This window comes from Penicillium mononematosum, assembly GCF_028829835.1.
Source record: "Penicillium mononematosum strain IBT 11891 chromosome Unknown utg000002l:1.0-8112719.0:1.0-8118358.0, whole genome shotgun sequence".
Classification (NCBI taxonomy): domain Eukaryota; kingdom Fungi; phylum Ascomycota; class Eurotiomycetes; order Eurotiales; family Aspergillaceae; genus Penicillium; species Penicillium mononematosum.
Window position 1 is genome coordinate 5,287,133 of NW_026643272.1, and position 21,949 is coordinate 5,309,081.

General features: G+C 41.9%; 7 protein-coding genes across 7 annotated transcripts; 3 read left to right on the forward strand and 4 right to left on the reverse strand.

The window, feature by feature from the left end:
- Positions 1-887: 887 nt before the first annotated feature.
- N7519_003826 (putative cytokinesis regulator (Byr4)) lies at positions 888-3,848 on the forward strand (the record flags this gene model as incomplete). Its single annotated transcript, XM_057290604.1, has 4 exons — positions 888-1,279; positions 1,323-2,616; positions 2,676-3,264; positions 3,334-3,848. 4 exons carry the CDS (start codon positions 888-890, stop codon positions 3,846-3,848), a joined length of 2,790 nt encoding a protein of 929 aa, XP_057151806.1.
- Positions 3,849-5,674: 1,826 nt separating this feature from the next.
- N7519_003827 (uncharacterized protein) lies at positions 5,675-7,160 on the forward strand (the record flags this gene model as incomplete). Its single annotated transcript, XM_057290605.1, has 5 exons — positions 5,675-5,807; positions 5,834-6,161; positions 6,218-6,340; positions 6,388-6,433; positions 6,723-7,160. 5 exons carry the CDS (start codon positions 5,675-5,677, stop codon positions 7,158-7,160), a joined length of 1,068 nt encoding a protein of 355 aa, XP_057151807.1.
- An 857-nt stretch (positions 7,161-8,017) lies between these two features.
- On the reverse strand, positions 8,018-8,856 carry N7519_003828 (uncharacterized protein; the record flags this gene model as incomplete). Its single annotated transcript, XM_057290606.1, has 5 exons — positions 8,018-8,284; positions 8,339-8,544; positions 8,601-8,667; positions 8,723-8,781; positions 8,835-8,856. 5 exons carry the CDS (start codon positions 8,854-8,856, stop codon positions 8,018-8,020), a joined length of 621 nt encoding a protein of 206 aa, XP_057151808.1.
- A 666-nt stretch (positions 8,857-9,522) lies between these two features.
- N7519_003829 (uncharacterized protein) lies at positions 9,523-11,054 on the reverse strand (the record flags this gene model as incomplete). The annotated part of the gene is made up of 2 exons (XM_057290607.1): positions 9,523-10,699; positions 10,753-11,054. 2 exons carry the CDS (start codon positions 11,052-11,054, stop codon positions 9,523-9,525), a joined length of 1,479 nt encoding a protein of 492 aa, XP_057151809.1.
- A 553-nt stretch (positions 11,055-11,607) lies between these two features.
- Positions 11,608-13,347, reverse strand: N7519_003830 (U2 snRNP complex subunit CUS1; the record flags this gene model as incomplete). The annotated part of the gene is made up of 3 exons (XM_057290608.1): positions 11,608-12,234; positions 12,323-13,231; positions 13,291-13,347. 3 exons carry the CDS (start codon positions 13,345-13,347, stop codon positions 11,608-11,610), a joined length of 1,593 nt encoding a protein of 530 aa, XP_057151810.1.
- A 645-nt stretch (positions 13,348-13,992) lies between these two features.
- On the reverse strand, positions 13,993-14,494 carry N7519_003831 (mitochondrial 37S ribosomal protein mS33; the record flags this gene model as incomplete). Its single annotated transcript, XM_057290609.1, has 4 exons — positions 14,455-14,494; positions 14,184-14,392; positions 14,080-14,129; positions 13,993-14,021 (listed from the first exon to the last, which is right to left on the reverse strand). The coding sequence occupies exons 1-4, from the start codon at positions 14,485-14,487 to the stop codon at positions 13,993-13,995; spliced, it is 321 nt and encodes a 106-aa protein (XP_057151811.1). The 5' UTR covers positions 14,488-14,494.
- Positions 14,495-14,727: 233 nt separating this feature from the next.
- On the forward strand, positions 14,728-15,938 carry N7519_003832 (ribonuclease III; the record flags this gene model as incomplete). Its single annotated transcript, XM_057290610.1, has 3 exons — positions 14,728-14,847; positions 14,921-14,985; positions 15,047-15,938. 3 exons carry the CDS (start codon positions 14,728-14,730, stop codon positions 15,936-15,938), a joined length of 1,077 nt encoding a protein of 358 aa, XP_057151812.1.
- Between the last annotated feature and the right edge of the window lie 6,011 nt (positions 15,939-21,949).

A 21,949-nucleotide genomic window follows, 5' to 3' on the forward strand; every position in this document is an offset into this window, starting at 1 on the left:
ACTGCCAGTGGTTACATACTTAACCTTGGAATCCAATTTTGATTATGTACCCATACATACGTACGTAGCTATTAAAGTCGATATGAAACTGTATCTTGTAGATTACATATGTACATAAAGTAGTTACATATATACATGTAACTTTACCTTGACAGCTTCAAACATCAAATTGACAGTCAAAATGACCTTGTAAGTACAAACGGTAAATACTGAAGACATCCACGTTCTGTTAATTACATGAAATGAATGTAAAATACCTCCTGCACACATGGAAATATGCACTCTCCGCCAAGTACCCAGGTAAAATTATTACATTATTACCTTGAAACTTTACCAATACGGGGATCTGTCACGTTCTTCCTCTCCTCCACGAGGAATTTGAGATCCAGCCACAACCGACACGCCTTCTTTTTCCCCTGTCTCTTCGTTCTCTCAATTAAGTTCCTTGAATTCCCCCAAATATTAGCAGTGGGAATCAAGTGTCTAGGAGTTTCCGCAATCCTAAGTGTCCTCTACCTAGTGAATGTTTATGGATGAGGACCTGGCATTTATCAGGTCGGCTAGTGAACCCGCTTGGTCTCATTCGGCGAAATCGACTCTAGAGCACCGGCCTTCATTATAGGCTGATTTCCCCAACAACACGCCTTGCAATATTCGAGATCACTCGTCACGCTACGATCAACAGTCAAGCCGTGCTTCTCACTTGCTCCTATCTGTCGTCCCTACCAACCGACACGGAATGACGCTCATGTCCGCACCCCCTGAACCCTCACCAGTGTCTCAAAACACTGAGTCTGCCACTTAATCACACCCGCTTCCGGACGTCTATAACAATCCCATGACCCCTGTGTTCTCTGTACGCCTTCAATCAATTCGCTTCGCCGATCATGGAATCTTTACCAATCCACCTACGACCGGGTACCGACGAGCCGATTGAATGCTGGGATGATGACGACGACTTGCAGTTCAGTGAGGATATTCACTTTCGCACCGCATCCAGCGCTGGGTCCATAACAAACTCGTCATTTCGGCCCTCTGGGCACCGAGATTCTATCTCCTCCAGACGCTCTGCTCGCTCAGATATTGATTCTAATGCGGGCGACGAAGACTGGCAGGTACCACTCTATGATAATGATGAATTCGCAAAAGAAGATGCCATTGCTTCCGCCAAGACTGCGGGCATTCCCATTCCTCCAAATATCCCCAAGTCAGCTCTTATTGGGGGCACGATCAAGCGCTTGTCAACTCGAAAGACCAAGCAGACTTTTGTTGATGACTGGTCAGAAGATGTTGAGCTCCCTGGTCCTGAAACCCTGTTACAGCTCAAAACTCCTCGGGAAACTATGTTTCCCGACTCCCTTTCGAAATTTGAGCTCTGCTGCTACCAGTCCAGTGAAATCCACGGCGTCCCCATCTTGGGATGACGAATTCCCGACACGTTTGCAATCTAACTTGGGACCATTTGACACATTCCAAGATGACAATGATAGTTTGGGAACTCGAGATATCCCAACCCTCAAAGCGCCAACTCCTCGGTCTCCGAAGAAATTGAACATTGGCAATGTCGGCAGTGGCTTCAACATTGAACAGGAGACGGAAGACGACTTCAACCAGGATTTTGAACTTCCCGCTAATCACGAGCCTCTCGAGTTATCCCATCGAAAAGCAAATTTCTACGTTTCCAGTCCCACTTTGGAGGACTTTGATCTTGAGTGGTCTGAAGGAAGTATCGGTGTACGAGTTGGTGGTACCGCAAGGGATGGTCGTTCAGTGCCCAGTTCTTCCATCTCCATCGCCAGCCCCAGCGTGTCAAGCTGTCTCACTGCGGAAAGTGAAGACGATGGCCTCGACGGTATCGTCATTCCCGAAGGTCCCCTTGATTTCAGTGCTTCTCTCCAAAAGCGACAAACTGCCCAAGCCGAGAATGTCGAAGCGGAAGAAAGTCAGGTGGATCATATTCCTTCTGATGCTGACGACTTCTTTTCTGGCATTGATATCGACAATGAGAAGGCTTTCTCCTTTGGAAAACCCGCTCTGAATCCCAACATAAAGTGCAAAACAGAAAGGCCATCCAGCCCGACCCGTCGATCTGCAACGACGCTCACGTTCACCAGTGCGACGGGATCTCCACGAACTCGTATCCCGCGCTTGTCTGGTCATGACCGGACACATTCAACCCACCTTGAGACTGTGTCAGAAAGTGGTGCGCCTCTCTCCAAATTTCGAACATCACAATCGCGTCTAGGGCACTCCTCTCAATCGTCAACTTCAAGTCTCCCGGGCCCTATCGCTAATCCGTCATCGCCGACTCCTACACTCTCTAGTCGACGGTTTCTCGGGTCTCGCAATTCCCGGGACATTGCCCAGGCCGGCGAGGGTAACACTTCAGTTAGGCGCTTGAAGACCAAGCGATCCCTGCCGTCCATTCGTGGCCTAGGCTCGGCCGCCTCAATGACCGCTTCACAACGACCACCGGATCGTTCAGCCCGCCTTCCCTCTGCCAGGCCTAAAACACCCGTGGATCTCCCAACAACCGATGCGAGGTCGCTGGGTCGCAGGCCTCAGGTGCCATTTATGCCGGCTGGAGTATCAGAATCCCAATCACACCATGCCAGTGTGAAGGGGTATCGCTCGTCACGTCGCACCAATTCAGATAGCTCTGGCGGGCTTCTTAGTCCGCAGGCACAGTCTCTCGACTCTCCCGGCCAACTCGCAATGAGCCGCTCCGTGCTGGGTTTGGCGACACAAGTGCGGAGTCTCTCGGTTCCTCTACAAAGCGTACAATCACACGACCCACTAAGAGACGCAATTTCGGAGATGGAACAGAGCTAGAGTCGTTTGATGACCTATCTACGTCGGTCTTGGCAGAGAGCAAGTTTGTCAAAACCCCCACCGGTCGAGGGGCTCCAAGGTCGGTCCGCGCCAGACTCAGCCAGAGCCGGATTGAACCCCCTGATGAATCACCTCAATCTTTCACGTCTCCATCAACCTCCAAATTGCGCAGTCCGACCCCTAGGTTTGCACGAGATACAAATGCGTCTAGAAATGCCAGGGAACAACGCATTGCCTCCATGGCTATTAACTCCAAAGGCCGTGAACCGAATCCTCTTTCGACGTTCAACTCAAACTGGAAGTCCCAACCTATCTCGAGGATTCCCCCGGCGTCTGCAACGATCAGAAGCCGGAAAGGTAAGCCGAATGCCAAGTCGACATCCAAGCCACACTTGATCAAGCCCATGGGATCTGGAGTGCAGGATGCCAAATGTAAGCAAGACCCCTATTTGCATGAATTTTTTTTTTTTTCCAACCCCAATCTCATTAACCGTTTTCCAGCTGTGAGGGGTATGCGCTACAACCCTACCAATTTTCGATGGGAAGGAAACGAAAACCTGGTTCAGGAATTTGACACCACTCCCAAATCACCCAAACCGGCACCGGCTCTCATCACCAATGTTGGCGCGATGCAGAATGTCCAGACCGTTGGTGGAATGGTCTTTGATCCACATCGGATGTGTTGGCTCAGGGCATCTCTGGGAGACGAAGACGACGTTTTTGCCGGTCTGGACGACTTGGATGACAAAATCCCCATGAATGGACGAAATTCTGGAGCGATTGAGGACCAGCAATTCCCAGCAGGGGACGATGCGAGTGCCGGTGAATCGTCTGACGAAGGACCTATGACGGAGGAATTTGATGTCGGCCCCGAATTCATTCGACGCCAGCGGGCTGAGGAAGACAAGTGGAGACGTAAGGTTGACAAATGGGTATTCGATCGAGGCGATCAAGACCAAAATCATTGGAAATGGATCATCCGCGATTTAGTGGCCTTTGACCGGGGATCGGCATAGAACAGATTTGACGTCTGCTTACTGTCTGCATACTGTCTGCATACTGTCTGCATATCCCCTTTTTTTTTCCCCAGTACCCGTGTGTACAACTAACCTATGAACTTACGATGTGAAGACCTGTGATGATTGAGTTTGAAGAATGTAACTATATGAGTACTCTGTACTAATACACTACATAAAAGATCAATATTATAATATAACATGTAACATATATAGAATATAGAACATATAGAACAGATTAAATATCTAATATGTAATATCTACATATGTAAATATCGGAAAAGTATCGTCACACCAGATAATGTTTGGTCCGAACTTTTTTTGGTCTCACCTGTCAACCAAACGTATGTCATCCTGTCATCCCGTCCCGGTCTTCTGTAACTTCTGTACTTCTCCGTACTTCTTTTTTTTTTCCTTTTTTCCCTTTTTCCTTTTTCTTCCGTAAAAGTTCAAGTCTTGGCCTTGGTAAATGCCACGTCAAATCGAAAATCCTTTCACTTGCATCTCTGGGGAAAAAAAAAAATTAAATAAATAAAAGGTGGGACAGCATGGCAGTACAACATTGACATAACAGGGATTCCCCTAGGAAACTGCCAATCTCGAGGGATCAATTGCCCTTGTACACATATTGATGACCCCCGTTCTCTCTCCTTTCTTTCCCCTCTCCTCTTCTCAAACGGGGAGCAGCTTGAAGATGCAGAACTTCGAGGGGATTCTCAATCCATGTTCCTTACCAATTTGCACGGCTACTTGCATGGACAAATTCCTTTTTGCCGAATCTCCTGCCGACTTTGTTTGACGAAGCAAACGTGCAGAGACAAAGAGTTCCCCTTTTCCTCGAGTCGGGAAAGATCCCATAGAGTTGTTCCGCTCTAAGTATAGGAAGATTCGGGGAGATGATGATTTCGCCCCCCGCTGTACTTCGGTCAAATCAGGAGAGCCGAATGGGGCTTCCCCCCAAGTCATCACTGTCTCCGATAGGGTGCCTCGAATAGCCCTGTCTCCCATATCCTCAACGTGGCTCCTTGAAGCAAATGGGTGACTTCAGGGTGAAAGGCAAAGGCAGGAATCCGTATCACCATTGCTTCTGTGCGCTGTCGTATCAGCCTGCTTCCACTTTTCGATACCTTCGGCGGGTCGGAAAGAATCTTGACCACGAACCCCAGCCCTTTCTTGCTGCTTTTCTTTTCTTTTTTTGGGGGGGTTAGATGGCCATCTTCCCTGCAAAGCTTTGGTAATACCTATGCTCCCGTACCTTACAGAGCTTCGACTCGCCTGGCTCCATCATTTCTTTTTCCTCTGTGGAATATTTGCTGTTCGTCTTCCAGGGATGCCCTCTGTTGTCTCTGCCCTCTGGCGCGACATGGTCTCGTGCACTTCATCTTGGGCATCAGCCATGTCAGTCCTGCACTGTTTGTCCATTGGGGTCTTTTTAATAGAATTGCTACCCCGTTTCCAGATGAACTTTCTGTGAATTATTCCTTCTCTCTCTATATCTCACCTTCTGCGATCTTCTAGACACAGTTCAATTCCCTGTTCTTTCTCTTTTTTTTTTTCCGGGGTGATACTGGCTGTGGTGTACCAGGATACTGTGGCAATTCTTCCTCTACATGCAAACGAGTTAGCCTCAGTCTTCGTTTCTTCATTATCATCACCTCACCCGGAGACTCGCTGTATACTGCTATTTCCCTTTTCTTTCTTTTTTTTTCCTTTTTTTTTTTCCCCCTCTCTATATCTCTTTGTTTATCTTATTCTTCATCTGTCTTTTTGAAAACAGATCGGCCTGAAACTGATAATCAATTGGCATTCCCCCTCAGCAAGGCATTATGAGCAGTTTTGCAAGGCGCAACGAAGGTAATGATGCGTATCTCATGAATCACCAAATGGCAGTGCCTGGCTCCTACGGTCAGCCAGAGAATCATGACTTCAAGCAAGAAAGCCATGACTTCAACACCCATGGTTCTGCTTCATATCATATCCCTCAGCATTCCTTCAACCCGTACGGGTCTCAGTTTGGGCAGCCTATGGCCCACAGTCGAGTCTGTCTCCGGGGTTGCAACATTTGCAATATACGTCGGAACATTCGATTCCATCGATGACAACCCCAGATGACCCCCGGCTACACCATCCGCCGCAGTTCATGTCCCAATCGCGCTACCTTCAAGGGCCAAGGTATCTGCCCCGCGACCCGCTTGGTGAAACGGAGATTGAAAACCAAGAGTCTCACAACGAGGCTACATTGTTGTCAGAGGCTGTGGTGCCTGCACTTAGCGGCTTCCCTGATGTGAAGGAGTTTGATCAACTGATGCAGAAGTGAGTGGTTCTTGATAAACCGAAAAGCAGTTATGGCTAATATTTCCTTATTCTAGCTACGTTGAGGACCTGTCCATCAAGAAGCAAGATAAAGCGTTGATCTACGCTAAAAGGGCCCGTAACATCAGAACTGTATTGATTGACCCCAAAGACACGGCAGTGGAATCGGCTCAATTTCGGTATGGGATCTCTTTGATTCAATCAATTGCCTTGCTAAACAAGTCAGATTTTGGGTCAAAAAGATGTTCAAGCTCCAAGCAGTGGGATCGGATGTAAGTCTCTCTTGTTCCCAACTGATATGATGGATAATGCTGACGGGGTGGTTTGTTGTGATATAAAGCATAGGAAAATGATCTGTCACGAGGGAAAGCCGGTTGCAATTCGGGAAAAATTGTTCAAGATCCTCACCAAGGCCCATCAGCAATGCCAGCATGGTGGCCGAGACAAGACATCTGCTCAGGTCCGGCGAATCTATTCATGGTGGGCAAACCCGAGTCGCGTTGTATATGTACATGGCGTGTCTGGTTCACAGCCACTGACTATTTTATTAGGGTTCCCAAGGAACTGATCTCTCGCTTCGTGAAGATCTGCCCAACCTGTCAGGTGCGCCGTGGAGGATCACGCTTGACGCCGCCCAATTCGCGAAGAAGCTCCCCCAGGCTGGAGATGGTCTCTCGATCCCCCAAACTCCCGTCGCCGCCAATTTCGCGACGAGAATCGACGTTTGCTGGTCAAATTCCCCTTGACAGGACGCAAGCAGACTATTTTGGTCATTTACACGGTCACAGTGGCTGGTTGGATAGTCATCAAAATGTGCAAGGTCGCTCGAATCTAGGTAACGGGGTTCGGTCGTTCCAGGGTCCCATGGGCAATCTTTCACACTCAATTGCCGGCACTTTGGATCCATTCTCCGCCGATTTATCCATCCCTCCGTCCCAATTGAGCTACACAACGGGATATGTCTCGACGCATGGGACCGCGCCTCAGCGAGAGTTCTGATTGTCATTTCTGGTCGGCCTTGTGTGGATGTTGCTTTTTGATATTATCGAGGGTACACTAAACTGTGTACTCCCCAAAAGTATACTATACCTTACCAGGAGCGCCTAGATCGTTTTATGCTTTCTTGTCAATCACAGGTCTGATGGGTGGCTTACACGGAGCGGGCGAGAAGTTGATTGCCATCCGTTGCAAGACTTCGAGTGTACGAAGAGACAAGGGATGTCAATACTCAATGGAAGCGAAAGGAGAAAGTCGATAAAACAGCAAACCAAAAGAATACTCTGAATAATTGAATAGTTGAACTTGAATCTTGGATCTCGCATATAACATAGGGTACATTAAAAAGGCCAGACCAATGACCTAAAAGTACAAAAAGTTTTTGACAAAGATTTCCCTTCACTGATGAACATAGAATACAATCAGATATGCACATGGTCCGAGATATTCGACATTGGATATTCGATATTCGGTAGTCAATTTGCGGGTTTATTGCCTCATGTGACCATTCCTATATGCATACAGATTTGGTGACATGAAAACATTAATTCATAGCAAACCCCAGCGTCGGGGCTTGGAGGGATGTTGCATTGGTTCAAGGCACTTGGTGCTTGTGAGATAGGTGATCGTGTCCCAGGCAAATATAAAAGGAACGAGCGGATCAGATTCAAAATTCCATCTCGGAACCTGTAGAAGATCCTAAGATATCATAAATTCCTTAACTCATTCAAAAAGTGGAAAGAATTCTAAACAGGAAGCGAGAACTTCTTGCCCTTCAAAACCCTGGGAGGAGAAAAAAAAGCGCGAGTGTCAGTGCCTGCACCACACGTCTGTCTTTTGCTTGTTGGGGACAATTGGGCTTACTTGTTGTAGTAAATGTAAAAGAAGTCAGAGTAAAGCAGCGTTTGGATGATTCCGGCGATAATGGTCACAGGCTGGAATGAACGTTGGAAGGAGGCTTCGGTGAAATAGCGGAAGACCCAGTTCGGGATGTAGAGTGCCCTATAGAGTCCCAGGGCAAAAAGATAGTGGGTGGTGATGGTGTCTGCCTCCCCGGTTCGTTGTAGCATGAATAGCTGTGGCAATATGGCAACCGACTCCAACCAGATGGAAAAGGTCCAAAGTATCTACATGACATTAGTCTTGGTTCTTTTCCACTCCATAGACAGGATGCAACCAACCTCAGAAATGCGATAATCGCGCGGAAAGAGAATGGCAAGCACCGCACTAATTCCGAGGAGATATTGAACTTTGAAAGTATCAATGTTGGGATCATGTGTGGGTTTGTAGTCGTTGAGCATAAGGTAGATGACGTAGGCCGAGGAACCGATAAACAGAAGCTTGAACGTGGTGAGGTACAGGGAGTCGGTGAATGTCCAGAAAAGATCTACAAAGCGCGTCAGCGATTGTGATGAAAATAAAGCCGACAGCAACGTAACCTACCGAGGTAACGAGTGACAAAAACGAGAAGGTATAGCACCTGCGATTTGAACGACAACCCGGAGCAACTCTGCGATCCGCCATTAGTCGCAAGCATATGAGGCTTCGTGGATAGGAGGACATACGCTTGACGTCTTCATCTTCTGCAGAAGCATGAAGATCGACGCCAGATGGGAGAAGTCGGCTGCGATTGAGTGTTAGTATATCGCGTTGGTTTCCATTGGTTTTATGTCGTACCTAATAACCTGAAGATATTCATTATGCCGGAAACGTATCTCGATTAACAGTGTGAATAGTGACCTAAGCCAGGAGAGGGAGAAAGAGAAAGGGAGAAGGGGGCGAGTTTGAGAATTGGTAGGAGTCTACACCAAAACAGCCGAGTTGTTGACACGAAGGCAAGAAACAGAAGGGGAACTTACATTACTTGCAGATCAGGTACAATAGATACGCATTACATACATGACGTGTATGTATAATACGGTAAATACAGTGCATACGAAAAGACATCCAGACATCCACACATACAGACATAGAGACATACCTTAAATCGTATAGCAGTATAGTTCCATAGACGTATATACCTATAAGTACACGCTTGCGAAGTATCTAATGTGTGCGTTTTAGCCAGGGAAAATACTTTATATGTGTATATGTGATTTGGCTTCTGTATACATGTAGGCATTGCATCTATCAGATGTCTACTCCTTTTTATGTACTTAATATGTCTACAAGCGCAATAAATTCCCACATGTTCATATAACAGGACCTCAATACATAATGTCATCAAGTCATCATATTGATACAACATGGAAGAGAAAAACCGCTACCTAGACCTGCCCAACACCTTTGACGCCACCAGACACATGGCCAGATAAAAACGCCGAGATCAATTGCCATTGTAGGACAAAGATGTACACGTGCCTCGCTAGAACAAGTTTCCGCCCCCAATACTCTCATCAGCCATTCGCTGGAGATGGCCTTCAGCTAGCTCGCTCTTAAGAGCGCAGATCGAGCTTTCGCGATCGAGTCGATCCCAGTCCCGAAGTCCCGCTCGCTTAGACCTCTGCGTCTCCACGATTTGCTCAAGGAGTTTTTCTTTGTCGGCATCAAGCTGAGCCAACCGCTTCTCCACAGCAGGATCTAGAAGCGACGGAAGACTCCGACCTTCCGGTACGATGGTGCATAGCCCCGCAAGATGGTTGATCCCCCTCTGGGCCAATGGTTGGGTTACAGGCGGAGTGTTGGGTTGCCGAGAAGTGGGATATCGGTAACTGCCACCTGGTACAGGGGATGAAAAGGAAGCGCGAGGACCCGCTGGTGGGGCCTGCGAAGGTGCAACAGGTCCGCGGCGTACTGGCGGGGACCCCGTCCAAGCTTCACGTGGGCCAGGTCCGCGTCGAGGACGAGTAGGCGCTGATAGTAAAGAGACATGCGAAGGACCGCGATGCTGGTTAGATGGCGGCCTCGGTCCCTGATAAGGTCCTGATGGCGGCAGTGGAAGTGGACTTGCACTGTGGTTTTTCGGTTGAGTTGGGATGTTGCCACCAACCTTGGTCCCGCTTGTCTGAGGTTCCAAATGCGCTCTCTCCGAATTCGAAAAAGGCGAATGATTGCCAAACGATACTCGGTCCCCATGATCTTGCCGTTGTTGTGGGTGAGAGGGCTCCGTATCGTAGATCTGATCCCGGTACGGAGATCGACCTGAGGGCTGCGACGAACGTTGTAAGTGTACCGGAGAGCGAATCGGCGACCGACTACGAGATCTGCGGGAAACCACAACAGGCTTTTCTATATCCGGCGATGAACGTCGAGATACCAGGGCGGGTTGTGAGGCCAAGGCTTGTGCAGGCGAGACACGTGTTGATGGCGACAAAGTCCGATCTCGTTTCGCCGCATCACGAGGGTGGCCTCGATGCGAGGCATGAATTGGACTCTGTGGCAACAAGGCTTCTGCCTGTACTCTCGGCGAAGGATGTCTTGTGGGTTTGTCAATATTTAAGATAGCAGGCCCGTCTCGTCTCGCGGGTCGGGAGACTTGGCTGCCAGGGGTTGTATCGCGTATCCGTCTTGGGCTGTTGCGAGCACGGGATGCGTTGTGTGATCTACCATCACCGTAGGGCGATTTTGAGCGCCATTTTTGGGGCGGTGATCTGACCCTTTCATCTCTTCTGGGCGAGAACCTTCTTGGTGGGGATCGTCGTCTTTCGTAGGGGGGTGGACCAAAGTTTCTTCCCGGAGGAGTACGTGAGCGGCGCCGGTATGGTGGTGACCGACTTCGTGTGCGACTTCGTGTGCGCCCGTACCCTCTATTTGATGACGGTACCCAAGTGTCGGCTCGTGGTCGAGGAGGGCTTCGGGTTCGCGGTGGCGAGCGGCGGTGACGAATTTCATACGCCCGAGAAGGGGAACGACCGTTTCTGTCGGCTGGGCGATAACTTTCTCCACCTCTTCGTTCATCAAATCTAGGGAAATTCTTAGAAACTTCCTTTCAGACGTTTCGATGCGCCTACAAACCTTCTGCGATCCCACTCCATTCTGGCGTAGATAATATGGATGAAGTACTCTGGGGATAATAGAAGGCAGAGAATCAGAGCACAGGAGCACACAGTTACTCAGTGCTACTTCTCCGTCTCCTAGGGAGAGAAGGCGAAAGTAAATCGAAGTACAAGGAAATTGAAGGGTCGAAATGCGGTAGAGAGGACTGAGCTAAACCCTTTCGGGGAACCCATCCCCGTGACTGTGGGCCTCGATGTATGGAGGTATATCACCTGGGCAAGATGCTATGCTGACTGGGAAGATTCCCACAGACAATCTACAGACACACCACTTGGAATTTCATAGATTATTCATTACGAACTTTGATTCAAAACTAACCGTACATTACAGGCCAGAGAGCTTTTTTTGAATAGAGTGTACACCAAAGCAGCCAAACTCCAATGCTCACCATGAAAGAAGCACGCCTCGAGAACTCGAGAGAAATAAAATAAAAAGTACACTGAAAGAAGCATCTTTAATGCTTTCTTCGTCTCTCCTCTTCCTTTCGCAATCTTTTGCGGTTCTCCTGTGCAAGCATGTCGCTCAAGTCCTCCTGGAAAGCCCAGTTTGATGGATTCTGCTGCTGCCTCTGTGACTCGTACATGCTCTGGAGGCTCTCTTTGCTGAGGCCATCGCCAGATTGAATTGCATCCAAGTTGACAGACACTTCAACATCCCCAGGCTTCTTGCGTTTCCGGTTTTGGTCCTCTGCGCCGAGAACAGGAGGTTTGCCTGTTGATCCGCTAAGGTCGTAGGCCCTATCACCCCCGAAAAAGCCTTCCACGTTCATTTGCCTCTCAGGGATGACTTGATAAGCACTGCGAGGGTGAACGGATTCCTCTGTATCGGTACCACGATGGTGTTTGCGCACATCGAACTCCCCAGAAACATTCTCAGCGCCAACAAATTCAGATGGTACTGCCGAATCTATTCCACTTGGAGTTTCCATGCCACTAGGAGAATGAGCACCTGCACCCACCCCATCTTCGTCGCTTTCTTCTTCGTCCTCGTCCTCGTCCTCGTCCTCTGCTTCACTCTCCTCTTCTGACTCTTCTGATTCATGTAATTCACCCCAAAGATCTTTTTCAATCGGAACTCCTTGCTGCGCATGTTGTTGAGGTTGTAAAACGCCGAAGATATCACCTCCGAATAATGGGCGGTTGTGTTCATCGACAGGTGGTTTTCCATACCTTCCAGGATGGTAGCCCCACGACGCGCCGGGGGGGCGGTGGCGCATTGAGGCCGGGAACTTTCAACGCGGGGTAGGAAGAAGGGGGACCATATCGCTGCTGGTTGACAAGCCACGGAGGAGGGGCTCCTGGGGCCATACCAAGAGCGTCTCTTAACTCATCGCTCAGTTCGCCAGGTCGCAGGTGCTTCAGATTGGTCTCGTATTCTTTGCCCTCATAGTAGATCTCACCGTAGCGAGTCAACTCTGGCTTGGTTTGGAAGCGGAAAAATGCCTCGTAAAGCTTTTGATAATCAATGTCCAGCTTTCCCATCTTTGGCTGCACTCTTTCTCGTTGCTTCTGCTTCAAACTTGACTGTTCCTGCTTCTCCAAAGCGGCGTCGCGCATTTCAGATATTCCTGTCTCTTGTATAAACTTTGGGAGAGCAAACGGGGGCTTCTCCACTCCCCGTTTGGATGAGAGATACTCTCGTTTGAGCGACCAGTGAGAGGGTACCGGGACCACATTGCGATGAGCTTTAATGTGAACAAGGAGTCGAGGATCAGGAGCGGATGTGTCTGTCCATTCAACGATTTCAGGCTTTCGTACCATTGCTTTGAGTTCAGCAACGGATAGCTTGTTCATTTCTTTTCGTTTCTTTTTTGAAATCTTGGGCTCGCTCTCTTGCTCCTCGTCGGGTATTTCATCACCATCGTCAAAGAAGACCTCGGGTTTATCGGTATCCTTCGTCAATGAATCGCTCACTGTCTCGTCGAATTTTCCGACAACACCTTTGTACATTTCCCATAGCGGATCAGTTGGCTCGGGAAGCAGATCAGTGTTGGTATCAGCCGGTGCATCCTGAGAAGTAGCGACTGGGGGAGGTGAACGTTCCCGTGATGTGGTAGTGTCGACTGGAAAGCTCGTAGTCTTTACAGTAGTGTCAGTTTTGTATCGGCTATACTGAGAGACTTTAGAATCTGTCTTACCTCGGCTTTCTGGGCCTTTTTTTTGGCTCTTCTGAGCTGGTTCTTGCTCAATTTCATGGTTGCTGGAAGGTCTGGCAGCTGCTCAATGAACGCGGTGCCAGTTGGAAAATATCGAAGGAATGGAAGAAATATGGCACCGAAAACTTGGTTCAAGTACGCACAATGATAGATCAGGTAGCGAAAGACGATGAAGTGGGCGGGCAAGGTTAAAAACCCGAATATATTGCATCTCAATTGCCATCACGTGCGTCCACATACAATGTCTTACCGCCTATATTTTGCCACTCTACTCCGTACAGTCACCTGCATAATACATCCAGGGCTTGGAAGCCTTGGAAACTGCTAATCCCATGCCACGACCTATATAATGTACATTGACATATACGTTTGGACCAATTCTTGGTGTAGAATTTTCGGTATTGTTCCAATGAACTGCTCGCATGAGAACCCCAAGAAAAAGAAAACGTATTATACAAAGTATGAAACAAAACAAGCTGTGTCGGATGTGAGACTATCAACGAAGACAACAACATATTTAGGCAATTTGCACCTGAAGAAAAAAAGATCTGAACAGCTTTTCAGGGCAATGTTTCACTAGCCCAGCCAAATCATGGATAGATAATCCGGGTATAGAATGGGCCGGTGTTGATCCGAGTGGTGCAATGTTGATCCCAGAAATGCCTAGGATGTTAGGCAGACAATCTATTTCTTCTTCTTTGCGGACCTCGATTCTGTTGAAGTATTAGATTTTGATCCTGGCATGAAACCGTCGGGTATAGAGGAGATTACCTGCAGCAGTTCTTTTCTTCTTCGGCCGACCCTTTCCTCGCAATTTGGCGCTATGAATCAGATGTTTAGTGAGAATGTATGTGACATGGGGTGTCGATTCTTACATCTGAATAGCTTCTTCTCTGTCATCTTCAGCCTCATCAAATGTCGTCAATCCAAGAGGCTTATAAGTGTTTTGTAAATCTTGAAAAGACACAGTCTGTTTTGGGTACCAGGCTGCAAGCGCTGGCCCACGCAAGCGCTGTCTCAAGACCTTGTTTCCAAGCCGAAGCCGTTGCGGGTTGAAATTAAGAGAGAATATGCGGCATTGGGTCTAGAGAATTCAATTGCCAATTAGTGAATGCCAGCACCACACAATGAAAAGGGTGGTTGAACCTTAACTAGATCCAAGATCCGACTGGGCGCCATTTTCCTTCCTTAAAGGGTCAGAAGAATCATATGCAAAAAGAAATGCCTGAAGCAGCTGTTCACAGCAGCTTGGTAGACATCGAACTCGGGGAGATCCCAACTGAACTTTGCCCGACAGTCATGTGACCATCCGAAGTATACCTACCGCCTACATATTATCCATGTTCTTACCTCAAAGGGAAAAAGGGTAAAAACAGCAAAAGCTGGACTCAAGACTGAACAAGGTCTACAACAATTGACATGTCTCAATACAAGGTACCAGATTCAGCAGGCTCAAGAAAAAGGCCAGTGGTAGATCTGAAAAGATCATCATCCGCCTTTGGGTCAGATGCCACACAAAACTCACAAAAGCGGCCCAAGGTGAATACCATGCTCTCATCCCACTGAGTGAATTCCTGTTGATTCAAGTAATTTGCTAACTACTTCCTAAAAGGTTCAAAAATCAAGTCGGCCATCGGATACTAAATCCTCTATTGGCGTCAGTCGCAGCATGGCCAAGTCAAGCAACAATTCTCGTCTGCTTATTCTACAACACCTTGTTTCGAGAAATCTCAACCAGTTCTGATCTCATTGGCGCTGACTCGGAGATTGTGGATGCCATTTCGAGGCTGGATGACACATTTCGCACGACGAAGAATCAGTTGTCTTCCAGAGATGCTTTCATAGCTGATGGGGTCCCAAAATCACACCACTCAGATGACAATTTCAATTTGGTCGGTGGTTCGTGCGACCCTAAGCTTCCCCCGATCATGGATGACAAGCTGGAACTTGCTGTCTTTACCCATCCAGCTCTTAGCAACAATAACAACACGACCTACGACCGACTTGAGATATTAGGCGATGCATACATCGAGCTAATTGCAACCAAACTTGTCTGGGAGAGATTTCCAGATTTACCCGCAGGTCGAATATCACAGATTCGGGAGATCCTTGTTAAGAATGAGACGCTTTCGGGCTTCGCTGAAAGATTTGGTTTGGACCGCAGGGTTTCTGTGCCGCCAAACTACAATACCCCGTCAAAGCGATGGACAAAAACAAAGGGGGACGTATTCGAAGCCTACGTCGCGGCTGTCATACTATCCAATCCTGTTTCTGGCTATGAGCTAGCAGAGCATTGGCTATCAGGTTTATGGGTGCCGATTCTAAAGAACTTGGGACATCAGAAAGGGGAGTTACGCTCCAAGGAAGCTCTTGCTAAGAAGATTATGGGGAAAAATGTCAAGCTTGAATACATTGAGGAGCGTCCATCAATTCAGCAGAAGGGTGGCACACAGACTTTCTTCGTCGCGTTATTTCTCACTGGGTGGGGATGGGACAAAAGGTTTCTGGGTTCGGGTCAGGGTTTGAGTAAAGCAGCTGCAGGTGACGAAGCAGCGAAAAAGGCCTTGCTGAATACGCCTCTGATTCTTGAGATCATGTCAGCAAAGGAATCATGGGAGTGTAACTCTTAAAATTATTGGTCACATGCCTCTCGCGATCCATCGGGTAGGTCTCGACTTTGCATTTCCCATTGAAGGATTCAACACCAGATGAATCCATCGATGCACGTCTAGTACAGAGGTAGGTCTATAATGTTCCAAGCCCTGTATTTTCACCATGTTCATATACCAATTTCCACCCGTTAATTTCCATTTGTAAGTCCGTACCGCATAGCAGATTGTAAGTAATCGTACCAAGCTCACCAGCACTAACACCCCGTGTTGGTGGGCCCCAGTCGATAACCGATTCCCACTCGATAACTGATTTTTCGATATACCATACATTTAAACCACTATTTACAAAATAACCACCACGACTATCTGTATACCAATTTGCACCCCTGCTACCTCTAGCTACTATTGTAGCTTTATGTTCTTCTTTAGCTAAATCCCTGGCTTTTTGAGCCTATACTTTAAATTTTAAAGCCTTAGTATACTTCATATGCTACCGTTCGATCTATTTAGAATTTGTGTCCTATCTTTTTTTAATTATCCTATTTATATAGATGGTAGAGAGTACTAAATTCGATACTCTAATAATTGGTTTCCTATTTCTTAGCCTATTCCTAGCTTCTTTATAGGTTTAAGACTTCTTTAAAGAATCTTTAACTAGGTCGAGCTACTAGGATAAAAGCGTATTTATATCTATACTTCTTTAAATATATCTTTTTGCTTACTAATTTTCAATTTTCTAGATCTTTAATAAGCTTAGTACTTAGCCTATTGTTGAACGTGGAGAACGAAGACAAATGATACGAACTGAGGTGAACTAAACACTACGACTCTAGTAAGTAGAAGAATGAATAGTGAAATAAGTGTGTATTAGGGGAGAGCAGCTAGGTGCTCGACTATTTAACATATTAAGAGCTTATGTCAGCCGGAATTACACCTTTCCCGTCCTGTCATTTATATATTTACGCTATATAAGACAGTAGCCGCCTTAGGCATCACTTGTTGGCCTTAGGAAGTCACTTGTTGAGCTTGGTACTGCTTTATAAGCTCCTAGTATATTAAATAGTCGAGCACCTAGCTACTCTTTCTAATACACACTTATTTCACTATTCAATCTACCACTTACTAGAGTTATAGTGTTAGTTTATATTAATTTATATCATCTTTCCTTAGTATTAGCGTTTAATAGTTATAAGCCCAGTCTACTAGTAACTCTCTTAATATCTTTAATTAATTACTTCCTATAGTCGCTTGTTCCCGCCTCTATATCTCTAAATCTATAGAAGTAGTATTTATTTCCGCTAGTATAATATCGACTTACTAAAGAGTAGTATAAGTGTGATCCTAGAAGCCCCTTTTCTTATATAAACTTGTTTTATGTCTCATCGGACGGCTCCGTGTGGAGCCGTTTCTACACTTATATACACTATCGTTTCTATACTATCTAGTACTTAGTTATTAGTGACCCCGACTTAATAAAAATCATACGATCCTTTCCGAATCTTATCTAGTAGTATATCGGTATAAGCTATTTTCTATAGTTAGCCTAGGGAGGTATAAGATAGTACCGCCTATATCTCTATAAGATAGGTATAGTACTAATCCCTTTTTATCTTATTCTAATAATAATCCTATAGACCTAAAATACTAGATAAGGAAAACTTATAGAATATACTATTTTCCTCTCTCTCTCTTTTAATACTCTTAGAATAAAGAAGTCTAAAAAAAGGAGAGACTAGAGATATATAAAGATAATATCTTCCCTCCGAAATATAGAGCGGGTCTATTAATAGAGGATATATAACCTATAAAATAAATATAGATTTATATAAATCTATAAAAACCTATCTAAAAAAATAGTATATATAATTCTTTCTAGAATCTAAAAAACGTATTATTTTTAAAAGAGATATATATCTCTAAATATCTATATAAAAAAAACTCTAATCTATAAAAACTCTAAAGTTAGATAATCTAGCTAGATCTATATCTAAATACTATTAAAAGATTAATAGTCTTTTAAACGAATAAAAAGAATAAAAAGAAATTATTTTATATATTTTTTTTAAATCTATTTTATTACTTCTATTTAAAATTAATTATATCTAAATAAATCTTTTAAAGAACTATTAAAGTTTAATTTAAAGCTAATATTTTAATGGAGGTTAATATAACTTTTAATCTTTTAAAAATAAAAGAATAGAATATCTTTTTATATATATATTCTAATATAAATCTTTAATAGATTAATCTTTTAATCGAATAATCTATTAATAGAGTCTAAATCCTTTAAATAAAGCGAGCTAAATTAGCTTAATTTACTACCACTTTTATAATAGCTATAAATCTATTTAATAGGTTAGATTCTATTTTAGAAAAGAGATAATCTTTCTTAAATACTTTTAAAAGGCTTTTAATATCTATAATTAGTATCTTTTTAACTATAAATAATAATAATATATATAAAAGATTTTTAGATAACTTATAGGCTATCGCTAATTATAATAGCGCTATTTTTAATAATATTATCTATAAATAGATATATAATTATAATTAATACTTTTTAAAACTAACTAAATTTACTAGATATAATTACTCTAATAAAATAAAGACCCTATATATCTAAAATAAACTTATAAAGATTATTTAATAATAATTAGAATAATATAAAAAGTATTATAATTTATTTAGAACTAATCTTAATTAAGATATTATAGATCTAATATTTATCTAATATTTTATTATAAAAATAAAGGCTATATATTATATTAAATAAACTAAAAAATAAGATTAGTTAAAAATAATTAAAGATATTATGTTCTATTTTATTTAATATAAATAGGGCTAAGCTATTATCTAAAAGTATAAAAGCTTTTTAATTTAATATTTAGATACTATAGATATTAATATAGTTATTAATTCTATATAAATATGTCCTATATAGATATCTTTAGGTTTCAAAAAGATCTATAACTATTATAATCATAGAAAATAAAGATATTTAATATATATATATATATATAAGAAACTAAAGATAGAAAAAACTAAATAAAAATAAAAAGCTATATTTAAAAAGTCCTATCGATTATTAAAAAACTAATATAGTTATATAATATAGAAGTTTTTATTAGCCGCTTTTAGAAGGCTTTCAAACTATTATAATTTAATATAAATAATATCTTTAATCCCTATTATTTTATAAACTCTTATTAAAGTATCTAGCTAGAGTTCTTTTTACTATAATAAATATAGAAGAGATATAAAAAGGAAAGACTTCTATAGCTATTAGTTTCTTTAAATGTTTTTAATAATACTTTTATATTTTATTTAAAAAAAATCTATATAAAAGATATCGATTTTATATTTATTTATATATTTTTTAATACTAGAGTAAACGATATTTTTATTTTTTTTAGAATCTTAAAAAAGTCTAATAGATAGATCTAGATATTAAAATCTAAAAAACTATTATTAGTTACTATTATAGATAATAAGCGATTAGAAATAGCTAGTTATATAACCCTTTTAATTAAGATCGGAAGTTAAATAAAACGAATTAAAGTTTAGATCTTTTAAACTAATTATAATATAATCTTTAGCTATAATTTCTTTTAAATAGAAAACCTTTAAATTAATTAGTATATCTTTATAATAAATTTTATAAATCGAAACTATTATATATATACTATCTACCCTATAAATAAATTTTAAATAATTATAAAAGGAAATATATATACTAATTTTATTTTAATAAAATAGATATAATAACTTATATAAAAGATAAAAAAAGAAACCTATCTTTTTATAATCTATCTAATTTATTATATATCTAAAAATAAAAAGCTAAAGCTATTTAAAAATAGTAACCTTAGGATCTAATAGATCTTTATATTTTATAAAGATCTATTTTATATAGAACTATCTATAATATTCTTTTTAAAATATAAAATAGTATATAAGATCGATATTAGTATATATACTCCTATTAATATTAATAGGGGATTGATATACGTACCCCCCCCTTGGCTATTCGTACCCCCCCTGCCTGAAAATTCAGTCACCGCCTTCCTAATCTAATGCGACACTACCTCAATACCTATATCTGCCTACCGCCTTCCTCACCGCCTTTGAGATTTTATACCGCTTTAGCTGTAAACTCCCCTAGATACTATAGGACGATAGTAGATACCTACAATTTATATATAAACGTCTAGTAAAAATAAGTCACTTTAGTCCTATATATATTATAGGACTTAAGTATTAAATAAACTAATAATATAATTCTAGTTTATATATATTAATCTACCTTCTTCTAATCTATTTTTTTATTAGTATCTATATTAAATTTATTATTATCTTTATTATTTTAGCTATTAAAATAGCCTTTTTAGGCCTATTATACCTCGAATTATTGGATTTAGACCCTAAAACGGATCCTAAGATTATCTCTAAATCTCTATCTATAGTACTAAATACCTAATTATATATATAGCTAATTACTAAACTAAGTCCCCTACTAAATACTAAGTTAATTAATAAAGAGATACCTTTAATACCCCTATCGATACTATACTAGTTATATAATATATTAGAAGTTAGGATTACTATAGTTAATAACTATAGCCGCGCGAATAGTTATATAATAATAAACCGACATTTAAAACGGATAAAAAAGGGTATTAAAAAAACTATTTATATTATATATAACTAATAATAAGAGTTATTATAAAATAATATAAATCTTTCTATTTATAATCCGAATAATTCTATTTATAATCTAAAAGAGAAGAGAATATAAACTATAATAATAGTTATTAATAGGTACCTATTTTCTATCTCGCTTTATCTTTAGTATAATATAAGGACTTAGCGTTTTATAGTTAAAAATCCTTTATATAACTATAGTCCCTTCCCGCTATCGATCTATACTATCTTATACTAGGCTAAGCTAGTTTAGAAGAAAAAGGAGATTAAAATATAGCTTTAATAAGATATCCTAACCTATAAGATTATAATCGGCCTCTAATAAAGTGATTCTTATATAATACTTTAGGATATTTATAACTTTAGAAAGAAGCTAAATATTAAGTTTCTTACTAGTTAGATACTACTTTAGACACTAGTAATAGAGCTTTTTAAAAACGGAGAGTGGATTTTTAAATATAAAGTTAATAATAAAAACTATATAGCTAGCCTCTTTTATATATATAAAATAAATATTAGTATACTAAAATTAAATCCTTAGATTATATTAATAGATTATATTAATAGATTATATATATAAAATTAATCGGTATAGTTTACCTTTATTTAATATTATCGGTTTTACTATATCTAGATCGATATTCTATCTTATATTTACTTTTATAAAAGATAAAAAGGATAATTCCTATTAGGTTATTTTTTTAATATCTAGCTAAGGTATATAAAGCCCTTAGCTTTATACCCCTTAGGACGATTCTTATAGATAAAGAAGATATACTAATAAATACTATTAAGGTTATCTTTCCTAAGATAAAGAGTATAATCTATATCTAGTATATTAATATAAATATTTTAAAGAAAGCCTATCTAATCCTTTAAGAGTAGATCATAAAAGTATAGAGAGAGCTTTAGGCTAGTAATACCTAGGCTAGTAGTACCTAGGCTAGTAGTACCTAGGCTAGTAGTACCTAGGCTAGTAGTACTTAGGCTAGCCGTACCTATACTAGTAGTACCTAGGCTAGCTATACCTAGCGTTAATTAAAGGCCTAGTAAGCCTAGGAGCTTCTCTAGAAGGTAGATAAAGCCTAGAAAAAAATACTAAAGCGCTAGAACCGGATTATATACGCTACTACTCTAGAAGCTATAAATCGATAGTAGGAATTCTTTAAAGATAACTATAAAGATCCGCTATTCTAACCGCTTTTTAAATATATTTAGAAGGAATAGTTTAATAACTATCCTAAACGGTTTCTTTATTATTATACCGCTTAATATCTCTATTTTAGCGAGATTACTACCTCCTAGACTAAATTAACTTATTAGCTCCT